The sequence below is a fragment of the Mytilus trossulus genome, chromosome 4, assembly GCF_036588685.1.
Source record: "Mytilus trossulus isolate FHL-02 chromosome 4, PNRI_Mtr1.1.1.hap1, whole genome shotgun sequence".
Taxonomy (NCBI): domain Eukaryota; kingdom Metazoa; phylum Mollusca; class Bivalvia; order Mytilida; family Mytilidae; genus Mytilus; species Mytilus trossulus.
The window spans coordinates 83,841,886-83,859,067 of NC_086376.1; the positions used below are offsets into that span (position 1 = coordinate 83,841,886).

A 17,182-nucleotide genomic window follows, 5' to 3' on the forward strand; every position below is an offset into this window, starting at 1 on the left:
CTGTAGGTAATACTTTGAAGAATTGATAGTGACAAATGTAAAGCTACTCAATGGTCAAAATTAGAGTTTGTCAAACTGCTATATAACCAGTGTAATTTTTCTTATAAAACACTGGGTTCAAATTTTTTGAATTTTTTATATTGAAAAATTAAACTAGCCAAATTGATATTAGGGAAAGTGTTGGGTTCCAACTTAATAGAAAAATAAAATAAAAAGATGGGGTGAGTTCATTTATGCTCACAATCTGCCTTTGAAAGAAGCATACATTTTTGTAAAGTTACTTTTTTTCGACATTGCTGCAAGTTTTGTTAATCTAAAATCGATTTTACATATATTCATATTGGTCAATCAAGTTTTCCCAAGTTAAGTTAAGAGGGGGGGGGGGGGGGGGGGGGGGGTCAGAGAAAAAACTATGTGAATTAAGTTTTTCACCCTTCATTGAACTTTTGATGTCATCCCTAAGTTAAAAAAGATATATCAACTTTAATGCCAAAAATTGGCATTTTTGCATCAAAGGGAGAAAATTTTGAGTTTTTTCACTGTGAATACATTTTAAAAGTCATTTGGGGCCAATGCAAATTGATTTTTTTTAATGATTTTTGTACCATATGAAAAAGTAACAACTAATAAAGGTAATAAATAAAATATGTAATGAAAAATAATTGTTTATTTTTTTTTCAAAATGTTTACACCCTTGAGTCTCCTTAAGGCAGCAATCATTTGTGATTTTCGGGGGGGGGGGGGGGGGCTATGTTTTTTTTGGGAAAAAAAGTTTGTTTCTAGGTTTTGGGGAAAAAAATAATTTGTTTCGGACACTGAGAAAAAAAATTTGTTTGTTTCACCCTCATCTGCCACTATATGTTAAGCTAAAATTGAAAGAAAAAATTGTTTTCGGTTTTTCGCTAAAAAAATAGATTGTTCTTCGCCAAAGGCGAAAAAAAAAGTTTGCACAGAAAAAAAAACCCATAGCCCCCCCCCCCCCAGAAAATCAAATGGTTGCTGCCTATTAAGGTGGTATGGGGTGTCTTTCCCCATCTTGGATTGTAAAAAAAACCAGAAAACCTTAGGTACAGATTTTCTATGATATCACGATAGCAAAATACAATGCAGGAATACAGATATCTAATGTGAATCTTCATTGAAAAGAACCAATTTATAGGAATATAACTTTATTATATAAATTTAGACTCAGATACCACCTAAGTCCACCTTCAATTACGTCAAAATGGGCATTAAGAATTACGTAAAAATGGCATTATACAAGGTGAGCGATTCAGACACAATGAGCCTCTGGATTTCTTTCATGGTCGGAAACGGATTACTTCCCTTTATGAAACTCTCTAAATCCTGAGAAAATATGGCATCAATTTGTCTTCTACGATCTTGTGGGGGTAAAAATAAGAATATGCATGCATTTTAATCGAAATTGTACAATCATTTCAAACAAAATATTGTTGACTTTAATTTACGTTTTGCTTATGTAACTGACAGTTGAATGAGAGTTGTAAAAAGTGATAAAATTCACCGAATTTTGTTCAAGGACACTTCGGTTTTTTTTGCGTAAAAAAAATATTACACAGACACAGTATATTTTAGTATTCCAAATCATTATGACGTCTGGCAAGGCTATTTTATTTTTTCAGGGACTCCTAGGACAGTATATATAATTTAGGGCAGGGGCTTTCTGATAAGTTATGAACTTATGTCACCCAGATGGTTATTGTCTCTTCAGTCTTCTACAACGGGATGTGAGGGAATCACAAAAAATAGAATGAGAAATACGGTATCCATCAGTCTGTACATTTATATCAATCTTAATTATATCAGAGTTTACAAAATCTTTTTTTCCCTGGTTGTCCTTCAAAAAAATCGGCTGGTCCTCACTATCAATTCTATTGAAAAATACTAAAATTGTGTCAGTCCTATGCAAAATTTTGATGGTAAAATCCTGAGGACCGCCATTTTTAGCAAACTCTGACTATTATATATATCTTCTTCCTATAAAGGAGTTAACTCATCTGAGTTAAGATACTCCAGCTGCAGAGAATATAAAGTTTAAAGTCTGTATGTATAGTAAGATGTTATACCACAGGCACTTGTCTCAGACAAACAATTCCTATAACGTAACGGTACCAAAATTGCACCTATTTTTAGCAAAAATAGCAGTTGAAATCTTACAAGATTTCCTAGAAACTAAACAAGTTGTATGTTTATGATCCCAAAGTATGCACATCTTTCAACATAGGTAAATATATTTAGATATACACAATACGTTTACAGTATTTATCAACAGATGAAGTGTTTTACTGAAAAAGCAAAATGTACTGAAACATCGCCATGTGACGTCATCAAAACGTCATCTTTTTAAAATTAGCAATTTATACAATATGTTTCAGGCCACATTTAAAAGAATGTCTGTTTCCCCTCCCCTGGGTCTACTCTTTGTAAACAGACCAGGCAGGCAGGTAATTTTTTTTTTCCCAACTGGATGTCATGGATGGTTTGACTTGACCACTGGAGGCCACTTATCAGTTGTTAGTGCTCAATTTGAGTGTATAATTTAGATTATCAATCCTTTTGCTTTCAAGCACTATTCAAAATATGCACATTTAGTGCATAAAACTAATGTAGCATTAAAGTGTATATTTACTACTTTCTGATTTGAAAGTATTAAAGCTTTTATTAATAACATATTAATAACATATTAATACATGTATGACAAGGTGTAGATTCCAAATTGCCATAGTTTGTTGCTTGTTATACATTTATACTATATTCAATTCCAGGATATTTACTCTGGCACAAAAATCTCGAAAATATAAAACTGGAAATAACATTAAGAAAATCAAACTTTGCAGTTATTATATATATGTATTTTATATAATAATATATTTAAAGTTTCTGACTATAAAAAAAATTCTGGTTTGAACAATAGAACACACAATGACTAGAATGAAAAGAGGCACTGAACAAACTTTTATATCAACTGTACTAGATTAATAATTAAGAGTCTGTTTCTTTGGATTTCTTCCAAAATATAGAACTGGAAATAAAGTTTTTACATATATGTAAAAATATATTTCAAAAACTGAAAGTCAAAATGCAGAAATCGATGGGTCATTGTGAAAACTGTCTAATTATGAGAAAATAAAGGTTGGCAGGTAGGTGAAACTTACATAAACGAAGAGATAAATGAAAAATGAAGAGATTGATGCCCTATTTATATAATTCCAAAGCCCTCAGTAGGCTCCAAAAGCGACGAAGCAGGGCATCTATTTTGGGTGGGCAAATATCCACTTTTTGATAAGGGACGAGCTCTGACGTCCCATGGCCCCAGCTTGTCTGGCAAAACAGCCGTCGAACATCAGAGTAATCTCGGACTAGAAGACATGCTGATGTCTTGAATAGGGTGCAAGTGTGGAAAACAACCCACAGACGAGGAAGCTTTGAAATCTGGATGTATGTCAGATATATATTCCAAGATATGATGGTGGCAGGTATAAAAGAAAAAAAACAGACAAGTTTGGTTCGTATCTGTCTGATGATGTGTGCAACTGTACCATGTGTTCTGGACTCCTGGTGTTGTGGAATATGAGCAGGTTGTGGACAGGAACTTCTACAACACTGTTCATGATTTTGTAAAAACATTACTATTCTGTTTCTTGCTGTTCTGTGTTCTAGTGGTTCTGAACCTAGTTGTTGAATCATAATTGTGACACAGTCAAAGTCCCTTGTGTAGTAATTTGTACACTCGAAGCCTGGTATGTTTAGCACATCTCACATTTTTGTTTCTTTTATATTTTAGGCACAGCGCGCAGACTCTGTTTAAGACCTCAGATTTTTAAAGAGCTTTCACCAAACAGCATAAGCAAAAATGTTACAGCAAAAACAATTGTCCTGTCACCAGCCATGTCACATTACTTCCAAGCAAGGCGAGGTCCATTTACACCAGGTAATATGGAGCTTTATTTAGTTTTGATCATGAGAAGGATGGTCAATGTGGTTTTCTGGAAACATTTGTGAAAATTTAAAAAAGAATTGACTATATTGCTGCTCTTTTTCAAAATATGAGTCAGAAGAACCAGAAATTATAAGATATCCCCTTTTTGACAGAATAATACATGTTATTACTAATTTAAAAATGTACTTATATAATGAAACAAAGTTTTGGTCTATTTTACTCTATATCTAGTTAGTCTTTTTAATTTAAATCAGATTACAGTGTAAATACTGAAGTAGACCAAATAATCCAGTCCAATTGAGTGTCTGCAATTTCACCAGTTGGCATCATCATTTATTAAAATCATGTGATATTATTACTTGCACATAGAATATACATGTATTCCTAGTTTCAACACTTATACTATAGTCTGAGTGCTCAAGTTGAATCAGACACACATTACAAATTCTTGATGGCAGACACTGAAAATCTTTGTGTGTTTAGTATAGAATTGATATGTACAGTCAAGTGACACCTATACATATACATGTAAACAAGCATTATTTTTATTCCAGAGGAAAAACAAGGAAAGCATATGATGATGGCTTCAACTCACTGGAAAGTAGAGAGGATAATAGCAGTATCTATGCTAGGAATTATGCCTGCATCAATATATTTCCAAGGACCATTCTGGGATTTCATGATAGCTTCAACTGTTATGTTACATGGTTACTGGTAGGTCAATTTTACAACATATAAAAAAAATCCAAATTTCTAACTACTATTACATGATTGTATAAGTAGGAAAAAGATGTACATGAATGTACATTTTGTGGATATTCCATAAACATTATGACCCATTAACATGCATAACTTATGTGCTCTTTGCACATGGTGCAGTTAAATATTCAGCTGTCACATTGTTATGTCCCTGTCGTAGCGAAGGGGGCATTAAGATTTCCCCTTGTCCAGCCATATGTCCATCTGTACAACCTTCCATGTATGTCCAAAAGTTGGTCTCCGTTCTCTAAAGTTAGTTTGCCTCAACCAAATATTATGAAACTTGTCCACAATACTTATTACCATCAAACTCAGATCAAGTTTGAATTTTGGTGGTGTCACTTTAATCATTTTAGAGTTATTTGCCTTTTCAAATGCAAACATTGCTGAAGTTTTGGTTTTAGTTCTGTGACTTAAAGATTGGCACAACCAAATATTATAAAACTTATACACAATGTTAATTACCACAAAATACAGATCAAGTTCGAATTTTGATGGTGTCACTTGTTACTGATGTAGAGTTATATGTCATATTTACAAATGGAAAAAATTGCTGAATTTTGATTTCTGTACTCTTACTTAAGATTGCCTCAATTTAATGTTATAAAACTAATACACATCACTTAATACCACAAAACTCAGATCATGTACAAATTTGGGTAGCAGTTATGTCCCTTTATAACTTCATATGAATGCAAGCAGGGCATCATCTGTGTCGCAAGAACACATTCCACATTTTTCTGTGAGAAGTATTCAAGTAAACAATTCTTTGTTGCTAGTTAATGAGTATAAATGTATCTGAAATTTTTTCTATAATGTCTAAAAAAAATCTTGGTTAAAGCTCTGTAACATATCTATATAACTTCTACTACACACAGCCCTAAATATAAATGTATGATTAGTACACTATTTTACTATTTTACATCTACATGTTGTATATACCTCTAACATGTGATGTGATAGTTAATAATACATGTAACAAAATTTGAACAAAATTTACCAACTTAATATATATATATACTTTTATCTGTACTGAAGCAAACACAAGCTGAGAGAGTATTGTAGAATATATTAGATAAAGATAATCTGTTTTTGTAAATGTAGATATTCTCAACATACAGAAAAGATAAAAGGATAAATTTTTCATTGACATCACTGTATATTTCCATGTCCCATATCAAACCCTCATTTTACGACACATACTATGGTTTCATTATTATTCGTTGGATACCAATTTTTGTCCATTTCATAGGTACAGAGGAACAATGATGTTAAATAAATAACAAATAACATAATAAAAAAAAATTATTGGCTTGTATGAAGACTTTGGTAAAACCACGAAGACAAATATCCACGAACATGTAAGTTTTCCTTAATCCATGAAAATTAGTACCTGCATAAAATAAATAAATCCACAGTAGTCTTAATTTGTTTTGTACATTTTTTACCTAAAAAATGACATATATATTTGTTTTTCTTTGCAGGGGTGTTAATGGTGTTCTGACAGACTACCTTGAGAAGTTTATTCCTTTTATCCATTGGTTCTGGTATGCTCTTGCCATGGCTGGTATTGCTGGACTTTTAAACTTTAATTATAATGATGTTGGTGTTACAAAAGCCATATCTTTAGTCTGGAAGCTGTAGATGTTATTTAGACTGACAAGTTCTAAATGTTATATTACCTAACAAAAGTGCTTATTAGAGATACTGCAATCATGAAAATATACTTTATACTTTTTCATAAAATTTCTGTTATTGTAAATTTGTTACAGTTCTTGTGATATTTTTATGTAGACTTTTGCTTATAATTAAAGAATCTTACAAGGTCTGCCAGTATTTGTAAAATGTACAAACAATATAGAATAAATATTCTAAAAGTTGGATATTATTACTTAAATGGGTGAAATTTAAATTATGTAAGGTTAATTTGAGCTGAAAGAAGTAAATGGATATGGCCTCTCACATGTCTAATGACTTTTTAAGTGATCTGTTATATGTATTATTTATTGTACAGCAGAAGTTTATTTACAATAATTTTTTATCTTCACATAATGTTATATTTAGAAGTATGACCTAAAATCTTGATAGTAAATATTTGGTGGATATACCTTCTTAATATTGTTAACTTTTCTTACTATGCACTTACTATTTTACATTAGTCACTGGATTTTCTTCTTTGAAAACATAGGATTAATTCAAGAAATACATTAAAAGTTGAAACATTGATACAATGTTCCGGTATTTTGGTAATACATTATATTTCACTAGCAATGAAACAGTCCAAGTGATGTTTAATTCTTTTGTCTAAGGACTTATATTACATTTACCAGTCTCTGATATCTATCTTAATACATTAATACCTACAACAGAGAGAACCGGTGTTCTTATACTTTGTATAATCTTCAAGCTTTGCTTGTAAAAAAATTAATTTATTTATCCCATACATTTTTGCTTAGTTTCTATTATGTTTTAGTAATTAAAACATTTTATATATGTCTTTGCAAGTTTTGATTTAATTTGGTATTGGAGTTTTAATTGAACAATCTGAATCATGTCTCATATGATTTTCTAAATCTCTTTTTTGTGTTCGTATTTCTAAGCCACATTCTGTGGATTTTATTGAGAGGAAAGTGTTATGTGGTTTTAAATGTTGTGTTTTCTTTTCTTGTCTATTGTTTTATTTACATGCAAAAGCTGTCTGTAATTGCCATTCTAAAAATCTTCTCTGAAACAACTAGACCCATTATAGGCTTAGATCTTAAAAATTCCTAAAGTTTTTGTCAAATACTGTTAGGGTAACCTTTCTAGGGTGTAATCCTTAGTATTTCAAAATATTTAAAGTTGTGTAAACAATGCCCAAATCAATGATTATTCAGGTCAACACAGGTTTTGACTACTGAGCATTTGAGGAAACCTCCACCAGCAGTGGCATAGACCTATTGGTTGTAAATATCATCTTTACCAGGAGAAATTAAGAGAAATTTTAAACACTAAAAATGACCAGAACAATAAGTAAACTTGGTCGAAATTGTAATTAGGGCCCCGCCTTTAGGCGGATCACCCTATAGTGATCAGTCTGTCCGTCCATCTGTCTGTCCGTCCGTAACACTTTAACTTTGTGTCCGCTCCATATCTAGAGAACCATTATGATTTCATACTTTATACTTTACATGTTTATTAACCACCACCAGAGGGCGTGTCATGATGTATGTACAACTTCCTAGGTCAAAGGTCAAGGTAAAAAAAACTGGTTTCAGTTGACAACCCTGTGTCCTGTGGTGAAGATTGTGTCCGCTCTATATCTTGAGAACCGTTATGATTTCAAAGTTTATACTTGACATCCATTTTAACCAACACCAGAGGGTGTGTCATGATGTATGTACAACTTCCTAGGTCAAAGGTCAAGGTCAAAAACTTTGGTTTCAGTTAACAACCCCATGTCCTGTGGTGAAGATCGTGTCCGCTCCATATCTAGATAAGCGTTATGATTTTATACTTAATACTTACCATGTTTATTAACCAACACCAAGGTCAAAAACTTTGGTTTCAGCTGACAACCCTGTGTCCTGTGGTGAAGATCGTGTCCGCTCCATATCTAGATAACCGTTATGATTTCAAATATTATATGTGACATCCATTTTAACAAACACCAGAGGGTGTGTCATGATGTATGTACAACTTCCTAGGTCAAAGGTCTGTCTGTCTGTTGGTCTGTCTATCGCTAACAAATTTGATCAACACTATTTTTTGAGAGGACAGCTGTTATTATTTCATACTTTATACCTGACAAACATTTTCAACTTAACATATATATTAACCAACACCAGAGAATGTGTCATAATGTATGCATCCTAGGTCAAAGGTCAGCCCGTAGGTCTGTCCATCTGTTCGTTGTTATTAACAAATTGTGTCCGCTCTACCTCTCAAGAACTGTTAATATTTCATACTTTATACTTGGTGGGTCATAATATATTAAAGGCATAATACTAAAAATATGTGACAAATATCAATTGGGCAGCACCTTTAAACATATTGTTCAAACAACATCAATCCATATATCCAGAAGTCACCTTAGAGTAGTCAACAATGAGTTCACATCATGCAGTCATATCACTATTATACTATGAAAGTAAGTTGAGAATATTTATCAGTTTTAACTTAAAATCTTAGAATAAAATCACACAAGAGACTATGTAATAACTTCAAATAATGCTTCATATCAGATTATCCATATAGTCCATCAGCTGGTAGGGCAAAATTTCACTTCTGTGTTACACCCCAGGGTACCGCAATTTTTTGGTATAAATTTAAAGAGTAATATATGAAGAATATTTTAAGAGGTGTTAGACTTTTGAAAAAGTGTCCAAAAGGGGTTAAAAGGGGAATTATTTAAGGATATATCAAAAATTTAGTTTTGCACATATTTACAGAAAAATGTAAAAATAACCAATAATTCAATACTATTCTTTTTTTAAATGGAACAAATCATATCTTATTGAAACGCAGGCTAATTTTCAATTAGTTTTTAAATCGTAGAGGACTAATAAAAAAGGGGGAGGGTAATTTCCAAAATTCATGATTTTGAATGAAAAGAAGCAAAAGTACTAATTTTCTTGATAAAATGGTATATTAAAAACACTTACTGAATCACAACTTGTACTGCCGTGAAATCCTTGCAGTTTTCTACAAACATTCTCACCAATCTAACAATGTTAGAATTGATATGCAACTGTGAAAATAGTAAGCCAATACTTCCACATCAATGTCAGAAGGTTTTTTAACAATGGAGTTGTTACTTTTGTATGCTGCATATTTTTGCATTAAGAAACATTTTGTAATCGGCTTCTTCCTGTTTGATTATAAGATACAACCATTCTACGCTATTTCATTTCCAACATTTATTTTGTGGCACATACTTCCATGTGATACAAATAAATCAATACATTCAAGTGTAAATCTATAGGATTATTTACTCTTTTCCGAACCAAAGAATTCAACAAGAGCAACTTTGTTTTCCCCAACTAACAAACATTTCTTCCATTCCCAAGAACACGATTGTGATGGTCTAGAACTTATCGTAATGATTTGCCCTCCCAAGGATCTGCTGTTTTGATTTTTTTTATGGATATTAAGGAATACTAATCAGTGACAAAATCAATGCGGGACCTCTTTTCGAAACTAAAAGGATTGTTTTTAAAATAACATTTGCCAAATGAAAAAAAGTGCTTGGTATCCTAGTAATGGGTTGAATAACTGCCATGTCATCAAATACCCACATGCTTTCCTAAGGAATGACCATTTACCAAAAGACCATCCAGGACAGTTTTGATTTTCATTACATGTGTACCATCAAAGTTTGCAAGATACATTGGAAGAGGACCTAATTCAAACTGGAGAGCCTTTTGCGCAACCAACTATCTTGTCTGGGCTATGACAAGCAGGCGACATTTTTTTTCATCTGCCTCAATGTTTTGTTGTTCTAATCAGCCATTAACTGCTTGTCTTTTATTTCCTTTTTTAAAAAATGTAAGCAATGATAATCTTTTAATTGTTTTGAAGATATCGGTTGACTTTTGTATAAGCCGTTCATTTATGAAAATTTATGAAGCAAACTTTCCCTTTTCATACGCGTTTAGTAGGTTGCATATTAATTCCGAAGAAGCAACAGAACCCGAGAATAAGCCATATAACTGCTCAGATGTTTCAAATGGATTTGGCCAGCTTTACAGTGTCTAAAACATTTTCATAACATCAGTTTTGTCTCGCTTCATTCGAGTTTTAAAAAGTTCTTTTTGTGCAGATGTTTCAGGGTTACCCATTCCTACCAAATCTCAAATTTTAAGGATATTGAAGCTCTTTCCACTGCTAGTGGACGTTTCGTCCCCGAGGGTATCACCAGCCCAGTAGTCAACAATCTGTTTTGACATGAATATCAATAATGTGGTCATTTATATAAATTTCCTGTTTATAAAACTTTGATTTGTTCGAAAAACTAAGGATGTTCTTATCCCAGACATAGACTACCTTAGCCGTATTTGGCACAACTTTTTGGAATTTTGGATTCTCACTGCTCTTCAACTTTGTACTTGTTTGGCTTTACAAATATTTTGATATGAGCGTCACTGATGAGTCTTATATGTAGACGAAACGCGCGTCTGGCATACTAAATTATAATTTTGATACCTCTGATAACAATTTCATGTACATTTAACAACCAAAGCTTAACAGAATCTTTATTTAAACTGAAAACAACAAAGCCAATTTTTTTTGTATCTCTTAGAAACCTAAGAACGTAAAAAGTATGGCCATTTCTCATAACTGACTATTTGACGTTCATTCAAAGCGATGTTTGTCGATTGAATGACTTAATAATCTTAAGTCAATCACTACATAGCTAAAACACAAAATGTAATCAAGCACACTTTTATTGAGTTCGATAGAGTGCACCTTTTCTGAACACAAAAAAAAAAACCCACCTTAATTTGTACTTTTTCAGTAATCTTTTTTACACATTCACTTTATAAAATAATTTGTCTCACTAAAACATCATAAATCGACATTTAAATGTGTGTTTTCAGTTGCAAATTGATAATGCTTATGTGTGGATGCATTGTACATGTTGTATACTGAATCAAAGACGGTAATTTGATGATTTCCGTAATTTAACGAGTATTTGCACGTACATATATTTTATCAAATATTTCATATTTTAGACGATATATAAATACTGTAAATGATTGAAACATTGTATAATGATTAATTCTAAAGTTTAATTAACTAAAACGGGTAAATGTATAACGAATTTCTTTATGAAAGGAAAAAAATGCCTGAATTTTAACCCCAAAAATCGGATGGTTTGTAATGTAAAAAAAACTTGTTTTTAAAACAAAAAATCTTCAGAGTAACATTAAATATGATAGTTTTGTATCTGTTTTAGTTGTTTGCACCTATAATTTTTTTTTTTAGTCGCTTTATATAAAAAAAAAAATTAATTAAAAATTACTTAGTCGTGATTGCTAAACGAGGGGACCATTGAAAGGGACGTTTTTAAACCTTTTTTGGACACTTTTTTTTAGCCTAACACCTTGTATTATATCAATAAGATAATGAAGTTGAATTCTATCAAAAAAAATCGCGGTACCCTGGGGTGTAACACAAACTCCTTAACTAGAGCGCTTTTGAGAACTAGCTGATGGACTAATACAACTTATTTACCCCATGTTATTGACAGCGAGCCCACAGAGATGGCTCCCATCTCAATGGTATCTAGTTGACAGTGTGTACACATTATTGTGTCATTGAAATATTGGTATTGTCATTTTTTGTCGAGCCTGAGAATATAGTTGCAGATAGCTTGACATAGGGATAGTGATCTGGCAGCGGAGGCGATGTTAACTTACTTCTTAAAAGCTTTATATTTTTTAAGGTAGAAGACCTGGATGCTTCATACTTTGTATACAGATGCCTTATGTTACAATGTTTCCATCTGTCACATTTCCGTTGTTCTTGATCTCATTTTCATAGTTCAGTGACTACTTAAAAAAAAGTTTTATAATGTTCATTTCTCTTTTATGAGGTCCAGTATATTTGGTGTATGGAAGGTTTGTAAGTTGTACATGTCCAAGTGGCAGTGTCATTGGACCTTGACCTCATTCTCATGGTTCAGTTTTTACAGTAAAGTTTTTGTGTTTTGGTCTGTTTTTTATACTGTATGCAATAGGTACTATATTTGGTGTATGAGTGATTGTAAGGTGAACATGTATAATTGGCAGGTGTAATTTGACCTTGACCTCATTTTCATGGTTCAGTGGTGAAAAAAAAGTGAATTTTTATATGACCGTAAAATTCTAAATTTATATATTGGTATCACACTGTTGTCGTCTGAAGACGGATGGTTTCCAGATAATAACTTCAGTAAAAGAAAACAGAAATCAATATAAAATTTAACGCAATGTTTATAACCACAAAAGGAAGCTTGGGATTGATTTTGGGGGTTATGGTTCCTTAGGTTTAAGAATTAGGGGCCAAAAACAAGCAGTATCTAGTGTCAGTACAACAAAGTTGTGTATAAGAATTTCAATTGTTCTGAAATTGTCCCACAATATTTAATACCGTAAGTAGAAGGTTTGGATATATTTTGTTGGTTATGAGTCAAATCGTCTAGGAATAAAGGCCAAAAAAGGGGCCAAAAACACACATTTGTGTAGTTTCAAGATAACAAATTGGGATTATCTTTCTTTGTCCAGAATGGTTGTGGAATAATATAAAACCAATGCTTTATACAATATACAATGCAATATTGTCAATTTTCTCATTTCAGATTTCAGAAATTAAAAAGAAAATTTCTTCAAATATTTTTTTTTGAAAGGCAACAGCATAGTGAATTGCTTAAAAGCAAAAATAAAAAAGTTTAAGTTCATTAGACCACATTCATTCTGTGTCAGAAACCTATAATGTCAACTATTTAATCACAATCCAAATTCAGAGCTTTATCCAGCTTGAATATTGTGTCCATACTAGCCCCAACCCTTTAGGGTTCAACCTCTGTAGTCGTATAAAGCTGCACCCTGCGGAGCATCTGGTTTTAGTTGATGTCTTTTTTCTTATATTATATGCAATTAATCATCTATATTTGGTGCATGGAAATATTTCATGATGTACATGTCACTCTTGCAGGTTTTATTTGACCTTCACCTCATTTTCACAGTTCATTACTCAGTGTTAAGTTTTTGTGTTTTGTTCTGTTCTTCTTAAGCTTTAAGCAATAGGTCGACTATATATGTTGTATGGAAGGATTGTAAGCTGTCCATGTCTGCCTGGCATGGTTCATCTGGCCTTCATCTCATTTTCATGGTTCAATCGTCAATGTTTATTTTTCTGGGCTAAATCTGTTTCTTAGAAACTATAAGCAATAGGACAACTATATTTAGTGTATTGAATGTTTGTAATGTGTGCTTGTATTTCTTGTTTGGCTATATGACCTTGACCTAATTTTCTTGGACCATGTTAAGTGTGATAGTTGTAGTAAAGCTTCATATTTAGGACTCAACATAATATCAATGGTATTAGTTAAGAAGATGTGACATTTCAGAAAGAAACTACCAATTTACGAAAGCATATTTATATATGCACTAAAATATAAAGATAAAGGGAAATAATTCCCCCTTAAAATTCGTTTGATTAGCATGTGTCGTCTGTCTTAGGATAATTTTTTGTTGTTGTTGTTTACTGTTCCAATCCTTCTCTATGCTTGATCTTTAAATGGTACAGAAAGCATCAACCAAGAGGCTACACATGCTTAAACAAACGACGTTTTAGGATTTATTTCCCTTAATCTGGATCTTTTAGTATTATGCTTTCGCAATCGGACGGACGCTGAATGATTGCTTTCGTTCTTGCGGTTAATTCAGAAAATAATAATTGCTTTCTTGATACGTACAGTGCTTAGTTACACGACTATATATCACTGATTTGATATAAAAGTTTCATCAAAATCTAAGTCCATGTGTGCCAGACCCTATTAGAATTTCTTTGGTGGTTACAGAGAATTGCTTTTAATTTGTTAATCAATTTCAATATCATACACAATTCTAAGAAAAACAACAGTCGATTATTATACACCTCAACTTTTTGTAGGTTGCATATTTATTGAAGAAGGTGATGAGAAAAACAAATCATCATATTGACAGACAGATTTCATAAGAGTTCAGGGAATTTAATATCATTTAAACAAGTGGAAATAAAAATTAAATGAAATTAATTGATATTTAAAGACATGATCGAAAATCAAGAATATTAATAATATCATTTACTTAGATCAACCATCAAAATCATTGTAATATTTGCCTAGAGTTGTCAATTCATTAGAGTTTTGGTGGAGGAGACTAACGGCTTTTGTTGTAAACAAATTTTCAGTGTTTCTGCTGACAAACCATGAGTATCGGAACACATAATCTGCTGATTCCAGTAAAGGTAAAATTTGTTTCATAAACTGAAGTTGATCTGCAGCAGATTTATCTTGTGGACACGCAAATTCTGTCAGCCATATTGGTTTTCTGTACCTCTCCCACAATTGATTCAAATACACCATTGTCTCGCTGGCTTCACATCGATAGGAATGTGTTGCAATATGGTCGACCCTGCAATGACGACACAACTTGAAAAATTCGTCGAGCCATTCGATTGGTCCATATTCACAACTTGCGCATGGAGCTACGGCTGGGCTAACAAGTATTTTGCCATGTGCCTTCATTTGGAGAACTTTCCAGTGTCTTGCAGCTTCCCGTGGTGACATTTTCGACTGTTTCTCGTGGTTTGGTTCGTTAAATCCAAGGACATATTTTGATCGTGAGAGTAAATGAATAGGCGTATCAACATCTGGTCTCCATCCCCACACCATAGGTACATAACCATGTTTTAGATTATGAGAACACTTATGGAGGGTGTGCTTCCAAGGATATGTATGCCAGTCATACCTAAAATAATAGTTTTGTTTAAAATAAAGAACTATTTTGTACTCACAGTACAAGATTTTCAAAGATTTACTGCATCGCGTAAATATTGAAATTATCTTTTTTTTATCTTAAATTTTGTTTTTTGAAACTTCTTTTCGAGATTATTCAACAGCAACTACCAGAACATTGACTATTTCATATGAAAATAAGTAATGGAATCCATGACCGATAAAATAGTATATGGGGACAAAATTATATGTATATGGTTACAAATCAGTACGTTTCTCAGAAAACAGTTAAACAACACATTCAGTGCAGTATATTTTTTTGCTTAAATACAAGTAATTTATAATGATTGCCAGCATTTTAAAACATCCTTCTTAAAGATGAATTGATTGATCATGCCGCTCAACATATGCTGCTTCGCAACATATTGTTTTCAAAATTAAAATAAAGATCTTTGAATCCATTACACGTCGAAATACTTACCACCAATGGACATTGTTGAAAACTTTTTCATCCCCACAACGTCTATGCCGCCTGTCACCATCTGAAACCGCCAGACCCTTTTTATGCGATGCCTTAGTCAATGAGAGAGCTAAGGCAGCAAGAATTGTTATATTTCGTAGTACTAAAACAGAAAAAAAAGTTTCATTATAGTAATTTCAAATGATATCAGAAAAAAGAGGTATTCAGATTTCATAAACTTATTTGTATGTCCGTCCGTCCGGCAGTTATTTATCTCCACCAGTCCACACATAGATGTATAGTTTTTACTATAGTATGCTGCTTATCAACTTATATAGTGTAATATTGTCTTACATTTGTTTATACAATTATGATTCCGATTCACGAAATAAAAGGGGCTTAGCTCAGTCAATATTCAGTACAAGTTTTTTTGTGTTCCAAGTTTGTGGTTTTTTTTATTTAGCTGAAGTCTTCTCAATTTGATTTGTGTGCACTCTCAGATTTAGAACAGGTCTGTCCGAATTTAGTAAATACATACAATAGTAATTTAGCTTATCGTGTTTTGTTAAAAAATAAATAGTTGTCACATTATATCTCATTTACCACTATAAAAAAGGTACATTATTTGATTTAATTTTCAATTGCAATCGCTGCTACATACAACATGCATCTAATAGCCACATGAGATATTGTAAAACCAAATAGAATAGCATAGTATGAATACGTAATAATGTTCGTTAAAAGTACAATATGTTGTAAAAGAAACATGGTATGTTTATCTCATGTCCCTCTAGAACGTTTTGAAATATGGAAACGAGTAAATTAATTTTATCCAGACTCTGTGAACATAAAATCATGATTGTTTATGTGAACAACTATGAACAAATGTTCCCCAAAAATACAATATAGAAATGATACATTACATTCCCCGTCAGATATACCACATTTCAAAAGCTCATCTCAAATTCAGATCATCTTACAATTACTTGAATGTGTCCACTTACCTTTAAGCATCGAAAATCAGTGGCTAAATTTCATTGAAGTTTCCAACTTTTATCTCAATAAAATTCTTCAAAAAATTCACAAGACAGTGATTTAAGCATAATCGTTTAAAAAAACAAAATAATAGAAGAACATTTAAATAAGATTTAGTATGTCGTAAATTCGTGATTATTTGTAAAATATTTTGTTAAAGTCTTCCATATAAATATTTTAATATTATGCGTAAAACCAACAGTCTTTTGTAAGTCGTTTATTTTTAAATGATGTTTAAATGCTATTAAGAGAAAAGACGTCATTGGTTATCAGTCGATCTTACGTGTACATTTAATTCAATCTTATATTAATGACATTTGGTTAGGGACAGTGACACTGAGTTAGAACATCTCTACTAGACCAGTTTAAACAAACGTGAAACATTTAATCACTCCAGAAAACATTGACCGCCCTTTTGAGGACTATTTTTGTGGCTTTTAAGATATATTTTGAAACCCTGTGATGATCTTAACACACTCTGTCAATTTAGACTGATTAACCATCA

At 32.2% G+C, this 17,182-nt stretch overlaps 2 protein-coding genes across 2 annotated transcripts; one reads left to right on the forward strand and one right to left on the reverse strand.

Moving 5' to 3' along the window:
* Positions 1–1,279: 1,279 nt before the first annotated feature.
* Positions 1,280–7,224, forward strand: LOC134716165 (succinate dehydrogenase [ubiquinone] cytochrome b small subunit, mitochondrial-like). Its single transcript, XM_063578961.1, has 4 exons — positions 1,280–1,391; positions 3,806–3,952; positions 4,516–4,675; positions 6,205–7,224. The coding sequence occupies exons 1-4, from the start codon at positions 1,358–1,360 to the stop codon at positions 6,362–6,364; spliced, it is 501 nt and encodes a 166-aa protein (XP_063435031.1). The 5' UTR covers positions 1,280–1,357; the 3' UTR covers positions 6,365–7,224.
* A 7,107-nt stretch (positions 7,225–14,331) lies between these two features.
* Positions 14,332–17,028, reverse strand: LOC134716166 (uncharacterized). Its single transcript, XM_063578962.1, has 3 exons — positions 16,647–17,028; positions 15,664–15,805; positions 14,332–15,195 (listed from the first exon to the last, which is right to left on the reverse strand). The coding sequence occupies exons 1-3, from the start codon at positions 16,654–16,656 to the stop codon at positions 14,538–14,540; spliced, it is 810 nt and encodes a 269-aa protein (XP_063435032.1). The 5' UTR covers positions 16,657–17,028; the 3' UTR covers positions 14,332–14,537.
* Positions 17,029–17,182: the final 154 nt, after the last annotated feature.

Bases quoted from the DNA above. Each gene is read 5' to 3' on its own strand.
- LOC134716165 (XM_063578961.1), top strand. From the start codon at position 1,358: ATGGCATCAATTTGTCTTCTACGATCTTGTGGGG. The intron at 3,953-4,515 runs GTAATATGGAGC...TTTTTATTCCAG, and splicing joins GCGAGGTCCATTTACACCAG to AGGAAAAACAAGGAAAGCAT. The intron at 4,676-6,204 runs GTAGGTCAATTT...TTTTCTTTGCAG, and splicing joins GTTATGTTACATGGTTACTG to GGGTGTTAATGGTGTTCTGA.
- LOC134716166 (XM_063578962.1), bottom strand. The intron at 15,196-15,663 runs GTAAGTATTTCG...CTATTATTTTAG, and splicing joins TTCAACAATGTCCATTGGTG to GTATGACTGGCATACATATC.